This window comes from Aulostomus chinensis, chromosome 12, assembly GCF_037954235.1.
Source record: "Aulostomus chinensis isolate RoL2024-O1b breed Wild chromosome 12, RoL_Achi_v1.0, whole genome shotgun sequence".
NCBI classification, from domain to species: Eukaryota; Metazoa; Chordata; class Actinopteri; order Syngnathiformes; family Aulostomidae; genus Aulostomus; species Aulostomus chinensis.
In genome coordinates, this window is record NC_141331.1 from 18914216 (window position 1) to 18935685 (window position 21470).

The following is a 21470-nucleotide window of genomic DNA, read 5'->3' on the forward strand; positions in this document are numbered from 1 at the left end:
AGTAATGAGAGAATTGCGGCAGAGGGAAGAAAATAACGTTGTTGTGTTGGACCTTTTTGTGCCCTGGCCCCCAAGGTCAGGCTCAGGGAGAGGGGATCATGAATGTCAACGTCTGTGTTCCTGAGAAATTTAGAAATATCCAGAGACAGGAAGCCTATTCCAGTTGACATTGGGCGAGGGGTGGGGTTCACCCTGGACAGGTCGCCAGTCCATCGCAGGGCCATCAGGAGAAATTAGGGGCTCAGTATGTTGCTCAAGGATACTTGGACATGGTCACCAGAGGAAGTGAGGATTGAACCAGTGACCCTTTGGTTACTAGACAGCCACTCTACCTCCAAGCCATGCTGCCCCGATTCACCTGTGCAGTGTAATGTAAAATGTAAGTCTATAATTTCATACAGGTGACATAACGATTTTGTCTGATCTGTGCTCCCAAAAAAGATTTTTAAAAATCCCTATTAAATAAATTACATGCATAATTACTCAACAATCAGAATGGTTGCCTTTCTGTCAACAGAGTAATGAATGAATCAGCTAATTGTTCGAGGTCTGTGTGGGGGACAAACAATAATCACAACGAGTGTGACTTCGAAACATAATAGGGTCTTCGCCAGGGACTGGCTCAGGCCCTAATAATAAAGGGCTCTGTATTTGAAGCTGCTGTGAGTGGGGTTGTTGGACTAAAAACAGCACTTTTAACATTTCTTACAGAAAATAGTCTCCATTCCAATTCTATTCTAGATTCTGACATATTTTTAGACGAAATAAATAATGGATGAATTAAGAGCACAACTGGTCTTGCAGCCTCTCATTTGCCGAAGCTTGTGGATTGGACAGATTGCCCCATTTCATAACCACCAGTAACAGTGGAGTCCTTACTGCCTGCAGCAGTGAACTGTGTCCTCGTTTGACCGGGACACAGGAGCTGCTGTAACATCCTCTGTGTCCGGAGCAGAGCACCTCTCCCAGCGTCCTCTCAGCGTCCCACCGCCCTGCAGACAGAAAAGGACACTACTAGGCTGAGTGTATTTCAGTGCTTCAGACCCCGGCTGTCCTGCCATGCCCGCTGTCATCCTGATGCCCAGCGCCTGCGCTTCTTCACTGCAGCTGACGTCACACCCAGCATGGCGGTCAAGGTGACTCCGTCACTATTTCTTATCAGATATTAACTTTAAACGCGGTAACGTGTCCGCGAGTTTACCGGTGTCGGCTACGGTGGACCGAGAGGCTGTTAAGGCTTCCACCTCGAATGCAGCGGATTCCTCCTTTTATGTTTTTCTGCGTCTTTCCGTAGGCGCATCTGTGCTGGCCTCGCAGAGACACCTAACTTAAGGCTGCTGTCATGTCTTTGCTCTGTTGCATGTGTGTATCACAGAGATCTGGCTTCAGTTTATTTGGTAGCCCGGAGGGAACGCAGCGCGGTTACTCTCCCATGCAGGATGTTGTTGCTGTCATCGGGGGATCGAGCTGCCTTGAAAATCAAAGCGAGACAGCCTCAGCCTCCTTCACTTTTATTAAATAACCCGTGAGCTTGTTGAACTAGCACCAGGATATCTTGGTTCATAGATCTGTTATAGAAAATTCCTTCTTATGTGTTACAGGTGCAAGCAACAAAAAGAGCCGACCCCCATGACTTGAAGACCATTTTCCTGAAGGTAAGGCTTTAATTGACACTGAAACAAATGGTGTGCATGAATGAACACACTCAAAAATTATAACAAATTGAGTAAAATGTAGCCAGGGATGTGCTGTTCTGATGCTTGGTACTGCAATGGCCCGATACTGAGCCAAATCACTGGCTGGGATATTGAAAATATTGATAAATGAAAAATGATTGGATCCATTAAACCAAATTTGATGTAAATTCTGTAGTAAACACTGAACAATATGCCGCAAAGTGAGAAGAGTCAGGGGTCACATTTACGTGTCAAGTGCATAACAATCCGGTTGCATGTATGACTTTTAACTATCGAAGTAAGAAATACAGTTAAACATTAGTTTGACATTTACATACTTTTTCGATGGAAGGTGAAGCAAAGTGCAACAACAGAAATGAACCATGTAAATGTTTTTTTTTTATGGGCTGCTTAATTGTCTCTAATGTACTGGGTCCGTCTGCATCACATGATGTAAGCAGGGCAAAACTGGCACCCTCTTGTGTATTTCCTGCCCACCCCACAGCACAATTGAACCGGCTCAGTGGAGTTTCTGTCATTTTACATGCGAGGAGTCTGTCATTGTGGGATGAGGAATAAAACATATCTGCTGTTATGAAATAGAGATCCTTTGTGCAGTCTCTCACGATAAACTTGGTCTGTGTAGCTGCCGCGATTGATTATGATGATTATTGACGGCAAGAAAAACCATTGCTACACTCATGTTACACTGCGTGGACGGACCTAGTAGGTTTCAGCCTTTAGAGAAGGAACAGGTGTCATTTCAATCGGTAAATACTCATGGTTGTGTTATCGGTATTGGACGTGAAGAAAGTGGTATGGAGCCATCCCTAGGTACAGGCGGTGTGTAGTATCTGGTGTCCTTAAGGAACTACATAGTGCTGTAAAGGTCACAGAAATACCTGGACTAATTTTGGACCTGCTTCAACACAGAATCTCTCCTCGCCTGGACTTCATGTGTTTGTGTTATGTGTTTTTATCCTCGGCATGTCTTTGAAATCTCTCTCTGTTCGCACGCTACCAAGAACGAAATCCCTGCCTTCAGTTTGTAGGTTTGTTTTCGACAAGCGCATCTTTTTTGGAGTGTAAACTCCCTGAAAGTTGCCAGATGGTCCCTGCACACCTCTTCGCTTCGCTAGAAGAGGTCTGACTGAGTAATTCATGAAACATATTCAGGTTGAAGACGTAATTACTGGAAGCTTGTTCCACCTGCTTGTATAATTTGATTAAGAACTACTTGAGGCCTACTGTGACAGTGAATGGATATACAATCATGTGATGGAGAAACGCTGGCAAGAAATTACTCAGAATTAATTTTTCACTTAAAAAAAATTAATTCAGCAGAGTGCAATAAATTGTAGCCATGAAAACACTTTGCATGAGAGTCTCCTCCCACACTCCTTCTGTGTTTATCTCAGGCCCTTTCGAGCTTGGCTCAGATCCACCAGTCTGGCCTTTCTGTTGCCAGTTCATGTGGCGCTTGTGTTTCCAGAGCTATCTCTGTTCCAATGTGAAACCCAACCCAGACTCTAAAAATGACCCTTCAAGCATGACTGAGATCTTAAGTTTAGCACATCGCTACTCCAGGCTGCTTTACTCCATTCAGTTGAAGGGACAAACTCAACACTTGACGATTTTTGTTAAAGATATTGTACCTGCATTTTGTCATTTGAAATTCAGTTAGAGGATTTTTTTTTTTTTTACCTTGAGATGATGGAAGTGAAGAGATTTTCTTGTGTCAATAAAGGGACTCCTGTCTCTGCTAGTTTGAGGCCATTATCATCAATGAGCTGAAGTATTTATACTATGCATATTATATCATGCAGACTAATGTGCGTACAGTGGCACTTCCTGTGCCCACCAGGTGGCACTAGAGAACATTCACACTTAACATATTTTACATTGCTGTATATCAGGTGAAAACAGCACTATAATTTTATGTAAATCAAGTGTTTGTTACGTCTGGGTTATTTGCTGTTTCCACTAGGTGGCGCTATAAGTTAAATTCAGATTGTAAACGCCTTCATCAAATGTTTGGAAAAGATTCAACCATGTGAAGTCCAAAAGCAGCAGTTTTGTGCTTTAAGGTGAAGTGTCAAGTATCAAAGTGGCCGTGTCCCCACGGTTAACTCTGTTTAACGTAAATTCACAGCCTTCTCAGTCACCCCTCATCAAGTTCTTAAGGCATTTTTGGCTCAAGTTGAGATGGCCTTGTCAGAGCCGCTATCAAACATATAGTTTCCTGTTGCCGCCTGGTGGCACTAGGATTTATCTGCTACAAAATTTAATGGGTTCCAACAAGTTTGGTGAAAATTGGACTTAAAGTTTTTGTGTAAACCTGCTGACAGCCAAACAGACAGATGCCACCTAAAGTGTGACCCTTCGGTGGAGGTAACAGGCAGTGAACACATCGTCTAGTTAAAATATGAAACAAACTGCAGCTTTACAACAGTTCCTGTTTTGATGGGATTCAGTAAAGTATTACTCCACAGAGCCACTAAATCTGCGTATGATACAGTAATGTAGAGTAAAAACACACGACCCCATGATTTATCAACTGTGCGTGCCACATACTGGCTACTGCCAATTCCCCCTCTGAGGGACGAATAAAGGTTTATCTTATCTTATCTTGACATACTCTTCATTTAAATCCACACATGCACTGTTGTATTGTGTTGTTGTCAACTGCATGGTTGTCTGGTCCTCAGTACGCCAGCGTGGTGGAGGATGGAGAGCATTACATGACAACCAGAGACTTTGTGCAGAGGTACCTTGGTCTGCACACACAGCCTCAACATAATCCCAAAACTCTGGAGTTGATAGCCGGGGTGGCAGACACCACCAAAGATGGGTGAGTACTGAAAGTGATGGGAGGAGCACATTCATGTTTAGTTCTTTTTTTTGTAAGTGTTTTGTATTACCGCTACAAATTTTTTGTAGGCACTGTTTTCATTATGGGGAGCAGTCTTATTACCAAGTGTAGTTAAATTTGTAGTCATTTGAATTGATCTTTTTAGAGAGAAACGTTACTTTTCCGTCTTATTTAAAGTTAATTGTGTTATGGATTTGATTTTATTACACATTCTGTTGATATGTTCCTGCACGAATGAAACAAAAGCAAATTTATTTTAATTTATTGTTCCATTAAACTGCCGTCTTGGCATAAAGCGATTTGCCCCCTCTGACTTCCGTCCGTCCAGAACCATCTAATTATTTATAGTAAAATTAACACGTTCCTGTTTCACCTGCCCTCTGACTACTGTTAAGTCACGTGATACCCGAGTGGCTCACCAACCTTTAAGGTCACTTTGACACCCAACACTTAAAATCATGTTATGCCCCACATGATATGTTGTGATCTTTTTAATAAAAGAACCTACAATTTAATTGAGAGAATTCCAGAAAAGCAACTATTAATGGTTTACAGTACATCAGTCGTGTTGACTGAGTAAAAAAACTTCGTCAGTCACTTTTACACTCAGGACTGATACTCTGATAAGATTAGCCAAAAATATCAGAGGTACATGGTCAAAGCTAGACTGCCAGCTCACAAAGTGGATTTTCTCCCAATTTGTCTGTTTGAAAAAATGCTATTTTGGGATGAGAGTGTTTGATGGAGGGGCGGGGCAGTGGCAGAACCATGTGACACACTTACAGGAAATTATTTCAGTGGGACATTTTCTTCCATGAACCATCTTTGGTGTCATGTAGCTGTAGCCTTAGCAATTAAGTCAATTATACCTTTTTTCAGCTGGACCTTTTCTTTCTTGTCCCGACAGATTGATCTCTTTCCAGGAGTTTCTGGCCTTTGAATCGGTTCTATGTGCCCCAGACGCTCTTTTCATAGTTGCCTTTCAGTTGTTTGACAAGACTGGCACTGGGAACATCTCATTTGGTATGTACATGGTGGGCGATAGTGGCATTCTGGTGTATTTAACTACAGGATTCTAGTTGTCTTGCTTACAGTGTACTTTTACTTCAAGTACACTTCTTATTATTTTCTGATGAAGTCCATGTTTATTGATATAGCACATTTAAACCAACCACAGTTGACGAACGTGCAAAGCGGGCATAAGTTAAAGCAAGTAAAATGTCAATATCCTAACAAAAATAGTAACAATAACAAGAAGGCTGTCGCACCGGCGAGTGCTCGGGCCTTAATAAAAGAATTTCAGTGCAATAAAAGTTGAAGTCAAGAAGTCAAGCTCAAATGCCAAAGAGACAAGGTGAGTCCTCCGTGATGTCAGAGCGGTCCCGTTTTTAGGGTCATCCCCCACAAAGGTATGATCGCCTCTATTTTTGTGCCTGGAGCTCTGAACATCCAGCAGCATCCGGTTGGTCCACCTCTCAACTGTTTCATGGTGATATAATAGTTCTGCTAAACAAGATGGTGACAACCTATTTAAAGCTTGAAAAAAAGCAGTAAAATCTTAAAAATCACCCCTAAAACAGACGGGAGGCCAGTAGCTGAGTTAGATGATCGGGTTCTTTATCTGATTACTGAAAATGTCCTGAGATGAGAGCCAGTATTCATCTACTGTATGTGCAGATGTCAACATTACATCAGTCATATTCCTCCTCGTGAGCGGGAGATGTGTTCTGATTTATACTTCAGTGTGAACAGTCAGCAGCATATCCATACTAAGAATTTGTTCACCAGGCAGAATGTGGTTGAGTTTGAATCGTTTGTCTGTATTACATTAATAGGCAATCTTAACAGCCAAGAGTTCTGCTGAGACAAATCTCTCCAACTCTGGCCTTGGCAGAGGTCATAACTATTCAAGTAAAGATGTTGATTTGATGATTCACGGAGGAGTAACGGAAAACCCTGACGAGTGAATAGCCCCAAAACAATCTCTATTACTTGAGGATTAATCTTAGGAAAGGAAGCGCACACAGTAGACCAACAAGTAGCATGACTCTTTCATTTGTTTATGGGCTGCTGGAGCTGATAAAGTATTATAAAATGTAGAGTATAATAGATGCCAGCAGCTTGTATTGTTGCGGTTTCATTTCAGGGCAGCATGTGAGCTGCGTGGAACATCACATTATAACCAGCTCCATCTGACAAGAGGAGAAATGAATCCAGCATGTCAGAAACTATGAGTTACAAAGGAGCTGCTGCTACGCTCACTCTGTGCTCCATAAAGGCGCCTGACATTGAGAGCAGAGCTAATGCAGAACATTTCCTGGAAGGACTCAAAACCCTCCAAATGTAAAAGGAGCAGACTATAAAACAGCCTATTCAGCTTCACAGTCCAAATGGACACTACTTTGACCAGGTCCTCCGTACGTGGAACGAGGATGAGAGGCGGACGTTGTCTTGCGTGATTTCCCCGCTGATTCTTGTTGTTGCTGACTCACTCTTCCAGAGAATGTGCGTGACATCTTCAGCCAGACCACAGTTCATCACCACATTCCCTTCAACTGGGACTGTGCGTTCATCAGGCTACACTTCGGCCACGAAAGAAACAAGCACCTCAGCTACACAGAGTTCACCCAGTTTCTGCAGGTACACCCTTTTTTTTTTTTTTTCATTTCTGAATGAATGAGCTGCATCCTTCAAGAAGTCCATCTATATGTATGATTTATAGCTGAACGAATGAATTAGTGTTGCTTTTTGTTTTTTATTTATTTATTTTTTGTTTTGTTTTGTTTTTACAGGGGCAGCACGCAATGAAAAGTAATTGCACCAGAGATAGCTCAAATGCTAATTTGCGTCTGTTGCTCCTGGCCAGGTAGACAAAAAAAAAAGAAAGGAAAAAAAAAAAGCACAACACCAAGCCTCATATCTAAAACAACAGCATATGTAAAAAAATTAAAATGAAAAAAAAAAGAATAAGACAAAAATTCATAAATTCGAACACATCAAACAGCACTATAAAAAAAATGTAAGTCAGTATAAATAATATGTATGATAAACCTATGCAAGCCAAGCATTGTTTTAAACGCAGCAAAGCTTCAAAGTAAAACACCATGGGTAAGAAGATCAACAGCACTGTCAGGCACTGCTGCAACGACCGTCTCATAGGTCCGAGTGAGTGATACTTATAGACACCGTTGAAAAAAGTCCTCTTCATTCAGAAATACGTTTTCTTTATTCTTTATGACTTGGTTAAAAAAAAAAAACGTTCATTGTGTAGAATTTGTGCAGTAGAATTTCACAATAAAAGTTACAAGTAGTTGAAAGCTATTTTTTCAAATTTTGATTAGCGTTCCAGACATTGCATACTTCTTAATGAATTGATTCTTTCCGTTATTCCTGCATGATTGTTTGAACACCCCCTCACCCCACCCCACAACAACTTCTGTCAAAGCCACAAGGGGAACTGAAGCCAGAGCTGAGACGTAAACAAAATATAAATCAAGACTGGATATTATAAACCCTGCTATGACCACTAAAAAAATATTATTATATGAAGTTATAATTACTATTATTAACACATTTTCGCACTGCTTCTACAAGGGAGTGCATGCGCACCAGCGAAGGGTAGAGTAGCTGTGTTCGATCACAGAGGAACCTGGTTTGGAGTCCAGAGCCGTGGTGTTAGACAGAAACTGGGTGGTCTGAGAGTTAGACAAGCTGGGCTCCAGCTCTGCTGCAGTGTGGGATCCCTCAGAGCACTTTGTGGTTTATCATACTTGACTAGGGCTTCCCACTGCTGCACCAGAGACCCTTGTATGTGCAGGTTTTCATCTACGTCTGTGATTATTCTTGTCTGCTTTTCTGTCATGTCCAAGCATGTTGAGGGTTACTTAAAAAAATGTTTGTGATTTAAACAGTCTTGGCTCTGCCACCTTGTGGTTGTTGTAAAGTTTGCCGACATGATGAGACATTTGTAAGATTAATGCTGCGTGAGGCATCTTATCATCGTGTGATTTTAACAGTATCATCAGCACCGAGGCATTGATTAGGTTGTCAGCTGCAGGGTGTAAAGATGAAGTAACAGCTGAATGCTGTAATGCCATTCCTCTGCTTACATGCGATGAGCTTTGACAGCTGACACTGACCCAAGGTCAGCCTCTCCCTTCATCCCCGTCTGATTGCACGGTTGTCATATTGAATCATTTTCCTGCGGACACACCTGCCGGTGGTTCCACTCTGCTCCGGGATCAGGCTTCCCGGGACATGGTTTCCATTAGTCTCCAGAGAGACAGTGGTGATTACAAAAGACAGTGTCACATCTGATGACTTCCACATCTGCCCAACACTGATATTATTCTGCTCTGCTCCTCCAAAGTACCATTTCACAGCTCACTTACAATGTGATGCTCCTCATCACAGGCTCACTCTTGGCTTCTTTTGTCAGCTAACAGCCTGATCACTCTCTCACTTTTTCTGTGTTACTGCAGGAGCTGCAGCTGGAGCATGCCCGCCAGGCTTTCGCACAAAAAGACAAAAACAAAAGTGGCACCATCACTGCCTTGGACTTCAGCGACATCATGGCCACCATTAGACACCACATGCTGACTCCATTTGTTGAGGAGAATCTGGTTTCAGTGAGTTGTGGAAAATGTTGTATTCCAACTGTCCAACAGCATTACTTCACCCATAAAGTGAAATTTCCCTGCCACTGACTCACTGTTAGGTGTCTTGAGCTCACAAAGGACCCTCCCCGCAAAACTTCTAGTGACTCCAGATTGCAGAAAATCTCAGCTGAATAGTTTTAGCTTCAAGCTAATGGAGACTGGCTACGAAAAACAGCAAAACAGGTCAAAACACATTCAGTTCAGTATAATCCAGGTTTTCTGATGCAGCTGAATGCTCAATAATCCACAAATGCTTTGTTTTGCACAAAAACAAACTAAATAAAACACTGCTTCCTATGAGTAGCTTGGGTATATTAGCATACGTTAGCTCACTCAAACATATTCAACTACATGTGTTAGCTCAAACGGACACGGTTACCTTGTTTTAGCTGAAATCAACGTTTTTGTGGAATGCTGAACATCTGGCTTGATAAAGAAGTGGATTATACTGAATGATGCATACAAGAGTTTGTAAATGGACATTTTGGTTGGCTTTGTTGTTGTTAGCTGTTGGCCTCCATCAATTTCTAGCTAAAAAAATGTCGTTATGCATCCTGGAATACCAAGAAATCAAGCAGTGGGGGGGAATATCCTTTGTGAGTTCAAGACTCCAAAGGGCGAGTCATTGAAAATCAAATGCCTTTTTTTTTTGGTGATGTTGAAGAATAAAATGCTCGTTTGGATGTTTATCTAGGCAGCAGGAGGCAGTACGTCCCACATGGTGAGCTTCTCGTACTTCAATGCCTTCAACGCCCTCCTCAACAACATGGAGCTGGTCCGCAAGATTTACGGCACCCTCGCCGGCATACAAAGAGACACACTGGTTACCAGAGGTACTCTCAGAAACGTCGCAGTGGACCACACTGACATGAGTGCATCTCATGAGATATGAAATGTAGCTGTGTGATCATCTTTCAACTTTTTTGACAGAATGGTGTGAGTGACAACACAGGGAACATTTTCTGTAGCGCTAAGTTACAAAGGTAAATGGAAAAGCTGGTAATCAGATCACTCCTCCCTACATGTAGATCTGTGCAACTGAGAGTCACGCTGTCAGTCACATCTGCTCCTAATCGTGTTTTCTGTTAAGATTTTCCTCTTCACTGTCTCTCCATGGTTTTCTTCCTTGTAGGAAATACTTTTACTCAATAGCATTTGCAAATAATGTGTGTTGTTGGTAGTTTTAACTAGGTGAGAATTATAGAAATATAGGAATGAGTATCATCAGGATTTTATCGATAATATAGATACGACAGCTATTAATGCTGATACTTCTTGACACTGTTCTCAATAGTTTGGTGTCCAAAACAAAGACATGACACGAAAAGGTGTGAAAAATTCGAATCATTTTATGTTTGCCACAAACTGAGCAACTCAGTGTCTTGTTATATGTGACACTCCAGTTTCCCCTGACAAATGATTTATTGGGGCTTTTTGAATTTTATAAAAAAAGAAGCACATGACCGTTCATGACTTGATGTCTTTTTCTAGTTTTATCGATGCAGCAGTGCAGTTAAAACAATTCTGCATTCACAAGTTGACTGATCAGTCAGAGAGAGATCGTAGCTACGGAGGATCCATCTGTGTTACTGAAATCTGCGCAGCTTCGACATCATTAGGGGATGGTTAGCGGCCATGTCAGATTTTATTAACATTACACATCATGAATAGCAATATCGCCATTTGTCAAGGAGATTATCAGTACTTCACTACAGACCCAATCATGGAGCGGTTCAATATACTATGATACTCGCTACTCATTACTCGTCCCTTTTCAAACACACACTCACATTCTGGTCATCAGCGCAGATGACAGAGAAAAGATTGCAGTCCTCAGACTGGACGGGAAGGGCCTGATGGTAATGGAGCTTCTCAGCATGCATCAGTGAAGAAGTGATTCTAAAGTATTAAAAAAAGAGTCACATGGAGCTCCTGAGGGAGCAAATTTAATTTGATTCTTTAAAATGAATCTGTGGTCGCCAAGAAAGCGTCGTGTTTATAACCAACAAGAAATGTTATTTGCAAATACTATCTAATCAAGGGATGCACGATATTTGATTAGTTTTTTTTTTTTTTAACAAATTGGATATTCTGATTTTTTTTTAAACAACTGATTTGGCCAATAGGCAGCTGACATTATCTGAATTAAAAACAAGTTCATGTGATATTCATCCAAAGGATTTCATCATTTACAAAATATTTGGCTTAGCCCATATATCATATATCAAAGGAACGGGCTAATATTTTAGGGAATACGCTGATTGTCCATCATTTTTTTAGTGCCAGATAAGGAATTAGGTATCCCTCACCCATCCGGTGAGTGTGGGATGGGTGTTGAGCTGCAGTCCCCCGCCAGACAGCTGCTGCAATGAATGGGCAGTAGAGAACGCTGACTCAAAAGACATCAGAGACACTTTTCTCAGGAACTGTCTGATAGAACTAGCTTTGTAAACTGAGGAAAAAAAATGATGAGATGTTATTTAATCAGGTACACACCTGGAACGACTTTAACTGCCTTAGCCCTCCGTCCCGTTCTTCTCTCTCAACGACATCGTTTTTCATAACAAATTCCACTCTGGGTCAGTTAGTGCAGTTAAAATCCATTTTTAGAGAAAAGCAGTATGATTTGATGACTTTTGAGACGGCTTTCTCTACTTCCCCGCCGCTCGCGTTCATTGCAGCTTGGCTAACTAGCAGGGGGGACAGAAGGATACCTAAGTTCATTTGTGGCTTTGAAAATGAAAGGCAATACGTGCATTTCTTTGTTCCTGTAACCACATTGTTTCCTTATCATCAAGAGACCAACATCCTTGGTACAGACAATGTGCAGCAACTATCGTGAATCCCTGATCTAATAATATTCTCCTGTAGAATATACCTGATGTGGCTAACTCCTCTGCTACTTTGTGCAGTGCTTCCAACTCAGGCTCCCTCTGACTAAGTTTGATTGTGTTTCCTGCTCTCTCTTTCATCGTAGAGGAGTTCGTCCAAGCTGCAATTAAGTACGGTCAAATCACCCCGATGGAGATCGATATCTTGTACCAACTTGCTGGTCTCCACTCCCACCCTGGGTGAGCTCTTTTTGATATATATTTTTCCCTGGTTTAACCCCGGGTCAGTTCTCCCGCTTTCCCCCCACCACATTTATACAAAGCTGTGTCAATTATGACTCACTATGAGTGAAATAAATGTCCTGTAGTTCTGTTTATTGCCTATACAGATAAAGTTGTTGCTCATTTAGTTTAACAACTTTTGCCCCACTGGCTGATTTACGAGACAGACATAAAACATGGATACAGGCTTAATGATGAGTCAGGCCAGTGGGGAATGTTTGTGTAACAATACCCTCGCAGGCTTTCCTCCATCTTTGTTTGTCTGTTGTTTCTATGAGATTAAATTGAAGTCGCGGTAACTTCAAGTTATGTGGCAATAAAGCAGTTTGTGGAAAATCCTACATCACTGGAGTTTTTTTTTTTTCCTAACTCCCTCTCTGGTTGTTGTGGGTGAAGGCGTCTTAACCACGCAGACATTGAGAGGATAGCCCCGCTGGAGGAAGGAGCCATGCCGTACCACCTAGCCGAGGCCCAGAGACAGGTAGTCTTGACTGACTCTTGTAATACGCCTCACATCCTCCTGCCTTTCATCAAAGCCTGTCCTCGTCTCCCTCTGCTTCCTCCTTAGAAAGGAGTAAAAAAAAAAAGAAATAAAAGGGAGACTGTTCTGGGACTGAATTAGCAGAGTGCCCATGTTTTTCTCCCCTTGTGAAGTGCATTACTTAAACTCCCAGATAAAAGTACACCAATTACAGTTACAGAAGAGGAATGGATTGTTGCTTCGCACCTCTCCATGAAAGGCTCTCCCTGTGTTATTCAGTATAGCTGCACATACACATCTACTGCAATCACACATCTGCGAAGGTAATAAGAGGCTTTTATCAGTGTGCGGCTTGAGGATTTTTTGGAGCCTTTAGTAAAGTCTGCTAATGGCAGTAGGGGAGTGGGAGTCAAGGTGGACGTGAGAGAATAAAATAGTTCCTGCTTCCACCGGAGAACACGTCTCTATTAGGCTGAGGTTGAAGCCCTCAGGCCAGTCATGCTCCTGGGACTGCCGAGGGGTCTGGAATTTGATTCCTTCAGGGTTGGATGTAGCAATTCTCAGGCCTGCCCACAGTGGAAGTAGGCTAATTGTTTTAAACCTTTGATCAAGACCTGGATATTGATAGCATGCTTCATGGAAGCATCTGGGAAGAGGAAAAAAATAAACAGATCTGCTCTATTCCCGTCTGGTCTGGAAGAAGTTACTCACCGCTTCAACCTGCACATATTTGAACAGAGTCTCACTCCAACTGTGTAATATTCATGTAGATACTAATCAGATCTTGGAAAAGGCCTATGAGGCTAATGTGTTCCTTAAAGGGGGCAAACCCACTTCAAAACACCAGCCCGGAGAACAAGGAGATAAGAAAGAAAATATAGTTTGTAAAAATAAAAGGAAACCTTTAGCTGGAAGCCGCCCACATGTAGCATCTGTGGAAGAACTTGACTGCGGGTTCATGTAGTCATTTACTGTATCCAGAGCTGGTCTGACATTTAGATGAATCAGACATTATATCATGACACATCCACATACCATCGCTGTCCTCCGCTGTTGAGTTCTCCATTGGATTTTTCTTTCCACAATGTATCTGATTCTCTAGAGTTTAATAGCCAGCCGATTCATGGTTAGTGCTCTGATACCCCGTCTTTCTCCAGATTAATTTGACCACTGGTGTCTTTTTCTCTCACACAGCACACTCACGAAACGTCTCGGCCCATCTGGCTCCAGGCTGCAGAGTCTGCCTACAGGTTTACTCTGGGCTCAATTGCTGGAGGTGAGTGACATGTCTGCCGTAGAGCCCCCGGCCCGCCCAGGGGTAACTTTAGCTGGCCAGACTGACGCTCAGAGAGCCCAGGGCTGGCCATTGTGCTGCAGGGAGAGGGGCTGTGATGTGAGGCTCCTGCATTGTGCTGCCGTGCCAGCGGTGGCTCCAGGCTGTCGTTGGAGCCGCAGCTTTGGAATGACACAAATCTTCCGGAACCGCACTCTGGAATCTCTGTCTAATTACATGAGAAGGAACTGATATGAGGAACCTCTGACATAACTGCCCCTGAGATAGGAACAGACTAAGAGGTTTTGTGTGTGTGTGTGTGTGTGTGTGTGTGTGTGTGTGTGTGTGTGTGTGTGTGTGTGTGTTTGTGTAACAGAGGCAGGGTGAAGCGGCCATATGTATTAGGTGTTAATGAGCTGTTTATCACTGTCTGTGCTGTTCATGTTTTTGAGAAATGAACCATCACAGCAGCCTTTGATGTCAGACAAGTCGTGGCTGAAAGTAGGCTTTATTGGGCCCCTACACGCACACACACACACACACAAACACACACGCACATACGTGCTCTACACAAGAGATTTTACATTCATTCACTCAGTCATTAAACTGTGCTGGTATGTAGCTATACTTAGCAATGCACGTCGTAGCTTTTGCCAATATCAGACAAACTCATTTTTACGCCTGTTGATATGATAATGCTGAGAACGCGTTAATGATATGAACTTTTTTCATACTGAAAAACATGCGTAAATATTCATTTTAAAAAATGTTGCATGAATCATAAAGCTACCAGAATATGAAGACTTGAGCAGTTTGAGCCAAAAAGAGATACGTTAGAAAATGGCCGACCTGCCAAGATCTGACATGCTGATAATATTGTTTAGTTAGTTAGTTATGATTTATAACTAAATTGTGTGTGACAGCAAGGGAATGAAGGTTAGTTGATAAGTTAAGCAAAAGAAACTTTATTTTTTATCAGCGTATTTTCAGTCATTTTTCCAGCAAAAAATTGAAAAAAGGCCAGATGTCTCAGCCCATCAAATGATTTCCCACTCTTTGTCACGTTTTGAAGCACGTTAAATAAATTATGGACTAATTTTTGCATTAAACTATAACGGTCATGTTTTTTCTCGACAAAGTAACAACAACAACGTTTTCTAGAAATATGATAAAAATATTCATCTGTCTGACACAGATTTCATTTGTTGACGTGTGACGTGTTGTACGTGTGTTTCCCAGCCACGGGTGCCACTGCCGTGTACCCCATCGACCTGGTGAAGACCCGCATGCAGAACCAGCGATCCACAGGCTCCTTCGTAGGAGAGCTGATGTATAAGAACAGCTTTGACTGCGCTAAGAAAGTGCTCCGTTACGAGGGTTTCTTTGGATTCTACAGAGGTAATCCGCTCTAGCATTGATTTCACTGCCTTAGCAAATGTGTGCAAAACAAATTGTGAGATGTGAAAGCGCCAGGATTTGTCAGGGTGCTAATGTCAGCAGCATGGATTGCTAATTGATACCAGAAACCTTTGCCCTCCTCCTTGAGCAGTGAATGAAGCGGCACCCAGGGGTCGCGTTTTCATTATGTGAATAGCAGCGGGAGCCCCCAGAGGAAAATGACCAGGAGAATTCATGTTGTACCATTGTCTGATCTACCTCTGACTGGATGGTGATAATGGTGCTGATGGCTTGTGATATACAACACTTGTACCCTGGGGCTGCTCATATGAAAGAAGTCAAGACTGCCATCTACTGCTACCTCCCTCTACCGCTGCAGCTCTTTGTTACTTGGTTCCTCAGCCCCCTTCCTCCTCTCTCACACATGATAAGAATGCGATTGACTCCGAGAAAGACGCGCTCGGCTGTATTCTGGCCGCATACCTGCAGCAGTCACTCAGCAGCTCCTTCAGAAGTTTATCTGCTTTGATGAAGGACAGAAACAGTACGGCAGTTATTGCCACTGTAGCACCCAGACTCCCCTCCCCGATCTTGTCATTGACCACACAGCTCTGTCTGTTCCCCACCAACAGTGGGATCAGGCGCCCATATGCTGCGGCATTTCTTAGACTTCTTTTCACTTTGAATGGGACCATTGTGTTTGGGTCCATCAGCCACATCTGTAAATATTTATTGGTTGGTTTTACACGCACAAGAACCCTGCTGCTTGTATTGTTCTACCCGTCTGTGGATGTAGCCTTTCAGCACAGATAAAAATGTGAATAATGTCTCTGCTGACTTTCCCTCTGTGTGTCAGGTATTCTAATGGTATCTATGAATAATATTTTGCAGGTCTCATCCCGCAGCTCATTGGCGTTGCCCCGGAGAAAGCTATCAAACTCACGGCAAGTCATTCCACTGTGTAGCTTAGATTGTTCAAAAAGTTGCTGGGAATGACTCACTGCGAATGAAAAACATGCATAGCGCATTGAAGAAGTGTACTGTTCGCAATCAACATCCAACTCCAAGCACAAGTTAACGTTAATACCCTGCTATCAAGATGGGATTGTGTCTCTTCTGACATTTTCTTGATGCCTTCTTTCCTTCTTTTTTTTTTTTTAGGTGAATGATTTTGTCAGAGACAAGTTCACCACAGAAGATGATACCATCCCTCTGGCTGCGGAAATTCTTGCTGGTGGATGTGTAAGCAATACTTTAGTTTTCTGTCGTCTAAATTCAGTGTTTTGGAGAGCTCAGAATCAAGTGATGGAGCATCCGAGATATGCAGAATTCAAGTCCTTGAAAACAACGCATCAGCATTAAGTTTTCAAATGATTTTGTGTACTTTTTTGCTTATGTTTTGAACCTTTGGTTTGGTACAGGTATGAGGTGGAAGATTAAAATTTGACAGGATAACCCAATTATTTCCTATCTTTTTCAAGTTATATTTCTTCCTATTTATACACATTTTTATATATAATAAGAACAACACTTGTAACTCAGTGTAATTAAGTAATTAACCTTTTGGTCAAAAGTTTTGCCGGCATTTTGATTGTATTTTTAGATATTTGTTCACTAAATTTGATTCTGCAAATTGTGGTAATTCAGATTCATTTCATCATCCGACTGAATTTATGGGCACAATTCTTATTTTAAATATCCAGAGTTTAAACTTGTGTACTTCCTCTGTGTGAGAGGATGTGATTTGTGGAATTCTTCAGCCGACTCATTTTTCGAACCTCTCTCACCTAAATCAAAACTTTTGTGAGTTCTTGTTTTATATGCGACTTTTTTTTTATTATTATTATCATGCAGCAATGGATTAAGGCTGTAATTCCTCTCCACCGGCTCAGTTGTGGTGAAGTAAAACATGCAGGCCATGCTTCAGAGCCTGCAGGTTGCTCACAGAGGAGCAGGGTCTGCGAGGTCGTGACCCCTGTCAGAGTGTAATTGGAGGAGAGGCCCTGGAGGGTTCTGGATGAGGCTGGCTCTAGCTCAGCCTGATTGAGTTTGACAGCGTAGTACATACCTGTGGTTCGGGTCCCCAAACACAGCACAAGAGGATGTTTCTAATACATGAGGGTAGCTGGTGGATGTGTAAGGGATACATCCCTTCTATAGCCGTCCAGAGTGAGCCAGATGCATTTTGAGGGCTTTCTATTAATTTGACCACGCCTTGTTGCCAAATTATCGCTACCATCAGAGGAGAGAATGGCAGATAAAAGAGAGGGGATGAGTGCATCAATCTTCAGAGCAGCGGATATTCTCCCTCCACTTTGAAAATGACTAAATGTGCCAGAGCTTTTTTTAGACCTTTCCTCGGATGTTTACAGATAAGACCCTTGCCCTGAATGTCACCAGCAGCCGTCCCGGGGCCTGATTAGATTTGGAGAGGGTGATAAATGTGCCTGAGTCAGAGGGTGTTGTGCCTTGGGGCGTTACTTGGGCAGACCCCAAGCCATCCGGGTGATTCAGCGCTCTCCCCCTGGGAACGAGGGTGAATTTGGGAAGTGTGCGGGGCAAGGCCAGGCTGGGCCGCTCACCCTGCCACAGGAGTCGCCTCAGGGGGAAGTAAGAGGGCAGAGGGCTGGTGCCAGGGTCAGAGCCTCCCAACCATGAGCCAGGGCTTCTCCTCACCCTACGCCTGCTCTGACCTGACCCCAGCCGCTCCTCCATCAATGCCTGCTTTTTCCTCATCCTACCAAGGCCATTTCTGACAACACCGGATCAGCTCAGGGATGAAAGTGCCCTTTGTGTTGAAGTTTACTGATATGATTTGAAAACGGAGACATGCTTACACATCATTATCATCTTGATTTGTTCTCCTAATGAAATGTGTAACCTCACTTAATCCAAGAAAACACCCAACAACGTGTACACCGCTGATCCTCTTTTCTCCTGTTGCATCCTGCAGGCTGGCGGTTCCCAGGTGATTTTCACCAATCCCCTGGAGATCGTTAAAATTCGTCTGCAGGTGGCGGGAGAGATCACTACAGGCCCCAGGGTCAGTGCCCTGAATGTTGTGAGAGACCTGGGGTTCTTTGGCCTCTACAAGGTGGGTCATCACCTCTGAAGCACCAGGATGTCGATGGCATCAAACCTCAGTTGACTGTCATACAAGGGCACGGAAAGGTGTTCGAATATTACTGAAATACAACGTTAGACACACCAGGATTTTATTTAGTGTTCATTTGATTCCCTGAAGGTTAAAGCTTTCTCTTTTCGTAACATTAGTTGCATTTTCTCAGTCAATTGCGTGGTCTGTCACAGAAGAAGCTGTCAGTCCTTTCAGTTTTACTTCGGTACATTTTCTTCAAATATCCAAATATGGCCTGTGAGAAAACAATACTAAAAATAATCAACCTTATTTACAGGTCATTCATAACATAGGATGAAGCTTGAAGTGCTTCATGGTAAAAATTAATCAAAAACAGGAAACACATGGTGTATAAAGAACACGTAGTTAAACCCTAGAATTTTAAAGGTATTTTAATAAAGGACAAATAATATACAAGTAATAAAAACCAGTTAGTCATGCTTGGTTCAGTTTTGTTACATTTGAAAGAAAGTAAAACAAGTACAATTCAAAACGTGGTTAAATTAGTTACAAGCAAGATTCTAAATATGTTTTGAGCTTTTTCTTAAAATAACTTATCAACAGTTGCTTATGTGTGACAACCAAAATGTGGACTTTACATTTCACTACGACTACATAGCATTTCAACATTTGTTCAGTGCTAATGTACAATTTTGCTCAACTTCATGCGTGTACGTGGTTGTTGTAGAGACGATGTGAAGATCAAACAGCACCTAAGATGACTGTTAGCAATTTTCCAAAACAGTTTTGAACATGCAAAAGAAGCTGTGGCCAACAACCCACAGAAAATTAGCGAGGGATTAGGCTTTGCTACTGCTCCTTTCCAGATCCCTGTGGGTTTACACACAGCTCAAGTCATGTGTTCATAGTCTATATTTTAATGAGTAGCAGACAGTGTGTGGCTTATTAAAAAAAAAAAAATCAACAAAAACTTCTTGGCAGTAACAGCCTAAACAGCAGGGTCAGAGCTCTGTGTGTGATGCATTTCTCTCTGGAGGCCACTTCTGCTGCTCTACATCATCAATGCTAAAGCCCCCTGAAGGTTAAATAAGACAGCTCCCAGACCACTTAATCCTCAAGACAAACCCCCTCAAACACCACCCATATAGCTGCCCTGTGGGGATGTTCACATATTTTGAATAATCTTTTTGTGTGTGTGTGTGTGTTGTTCTGGTAGGGAGCAAAAGCGTGCTTCTTGCGTGACATCCCCTTCTCCGCCATCTACTTCCCTGTATACGCTCACACCAAGCAGAGGTTTGCAGATGAGGACGGAAGGGTGGGGCCTCTGCAGCTGCTCACTGCTGGAGCTATTGCAGGTACCACACATCTGGAAAGCTCAGATTTTCTACTCTGAGAACTGCATTTAGGTTTCCTCCACCCCCTTCTTCTCTGTATACAGTGCTTTTGTCATCGTACTATACAGCTATACCCATTTCAAGCTCGGCATGAAGCTGCAGCAGGGATGTCACAGTCAACCACATAGTGAAAGAGCTTCATTATGTATGTTGTATTGTCTCCTAAGGCGTTCCGGCAGCATCGCTGGTGACCCCTGCTGATGTCATCAAGACCAGGCTCCAGGTGGCGGCCAGAGCCGGCCAGACAACATACAGCGGCGTCATCGACTGCTTCAGGAAGATCCTGAGGGAGGAAGGTTTCCGTGCATTTTGGAAGGGCGCAGCAGGTAAACGCAGACATCCACTCCCATAAGTGGTTTCATGACTTGGAATGAGGCCGACTGTGGTAGCTGTAATTGTCTAGAAGCCACTGAAGGAATATTAAATCCCACATTGTAATTTTCAAACTACCTTCCATTTAGCTCGAGTCTTCAGATCATCACCACAGTTTGGTGTAACCCTGGTGACCTATGAACTGCTGCAGAGGTGGTTTTACATTGACTTTGGAGGGCAGTAAGTACCATAACCAGTCACAGAAGTATGTGCCACTTATTCATTTCATGAAATTCGTCTCGCCCTAATCTGACTCTGTCTCCTCAGTCGTCCTGCGGGTTCCGAGCCCACTTCCAAACCCACAATCAAAGACCTTCCCTCTCTGACCGAAGACCATGTGGGCGGCTACTGTTTGGCTGCTGCAACCTTTGCAGGCGTGGAGAGGAAGTTCGGTTTACATCTCCCAAAGTTTAAGTCTTCTGGAGAGGTGGCGAGCAAACCAGTGGAGTCCAAAACGGAGCCAGAGGCCTCGTAAATACCGTCACGAGTGTGAAGGCTGCATGCTCCTCGAGTCATTATGTCGCCTCCAAAATAATGCTTTATTGAACCGTGTTTCAATGACTGGCATTTGAGCGATTGTCTTACTTTGAATGCTGCATGAATCTGGCTTTTGGTGTTTCCTTTGCATAGCTTGCACAACTTAATGGTACATATTGTACTTCTCTTTAGAGGGACATTATGGCATTACAAAGGATTGTTACTGCGTTTTTACGGTGAGCAATAGTTCTGGTGTGCATGTGTCGGTTGTACAAGGATGTACAGATGTTTTCAAAGTGTTTATTTTGAAATCACAGTCAGGGGTCTCGGGAAAATAATTTCAATGTATTTATTGTATTTTATTCAAATAAATCATTTTAAACTGTTTGTTTTCATTGTGTGAAAAGTACATTCTCAAATTTGACACTGAGTTTTTCTATCAACATAGAGATGAAAATCACATACAGCATAAATGATCATCTTCTCAGGCATGGAGGATATTCCAACCATCTCCAGTCCGACCAGTAGCACAGATTGAAGAGGGAACTGGTACATTATATAGAACAAAGATATTCTGGACAGATCAAGAACATCAGAGATGACAACATGAGCTACAGTTGTGAGATGCTTACATTCCAGGATGTAGAAAGATGGGATTG

The 21470-nt window shown here is 42.6% G+C and overlaps 1 protein-coding gene across 3 annotated transcripts; it reads left to right on the forward strand.

The window, feature by feature from the left end:
* Positions 1 to 874: 874 nt before the first annotated feature.
* LOC147252382 (electrogenic aspartate/glutamate antiporter SLC25A12, mitochondrial-like) lies at positions 875 to 21163 on the forward strand. 3 transcript variants are annotated; one of them, XM_086220667.1, is made up of 18 exons: positions 875 to 1136; positions 1602 to 1655; positions 4385 to 4527; positions 5456 to 5571; positions 7049 to 7188; positions 9030 to 9176; positions 9901 to 10039; positions 12184 to 12277; positions 12716 to 12800; positions 13995 to 14076; positions 15313 to 15471; positions 16363 to 16415; positions 16633 to 16713; positions 18425 to 18565; positions 19785 to 19923; positions 20130 to 20288; positions 20424 to 20514; positions 20602 to 21163. In XM_086220667.1, the coding sequence occupies exons 1-18, from the start codon at positions 1125 to 1127 to the stop codon at positions 20807 to 20809; spliced, it is 2043 nt and encodes a 680-aa protein (XP_086076793.1). In that variant the 5' UTR covers positions 875 to 1124; the 3' UTR covers positions 20810 to 21163. The 3 variants fall into 3 exon arrangements, with proteins under 3 accessions (XP_086076793.1, XP_086076794.1, XP_086076795.1); XM_086220668.1 differs by lacking the exon at positions 875 to 1136 and adding an exon at positions 1167 to 1362; XM_086220669.1 differs by lacking the exon at positions 875 to 1136 and adding an exon at positions 1372 to 1525.
* The last annotated feature ends 307 nt before the right edge of the window (positions 21164 to 21470 follow it).

What these genes read in the sequence shown, in the direction of transcription:
- LOC147252382 (XM_086220667.1), top strand. An exon ending in TTGAGGAGAATCTGGTTTCA is followed by an intron (nt 9,177 to 9,900) that starts GTGAGTTGTGGA and finishes ATGTTTATCTAG; the next exon opens with GCAGCAGGAGGCAGTACGTC. An exon ending in TACATTGACTTTGGAGGGCA is followed by an intron (nt 20,515 to 20,601) that starts GTAAGTACCATA and finishes CTGTCTCCTCAG; the next exon opens with TCGTCCTGCGGGTTCCGAGC.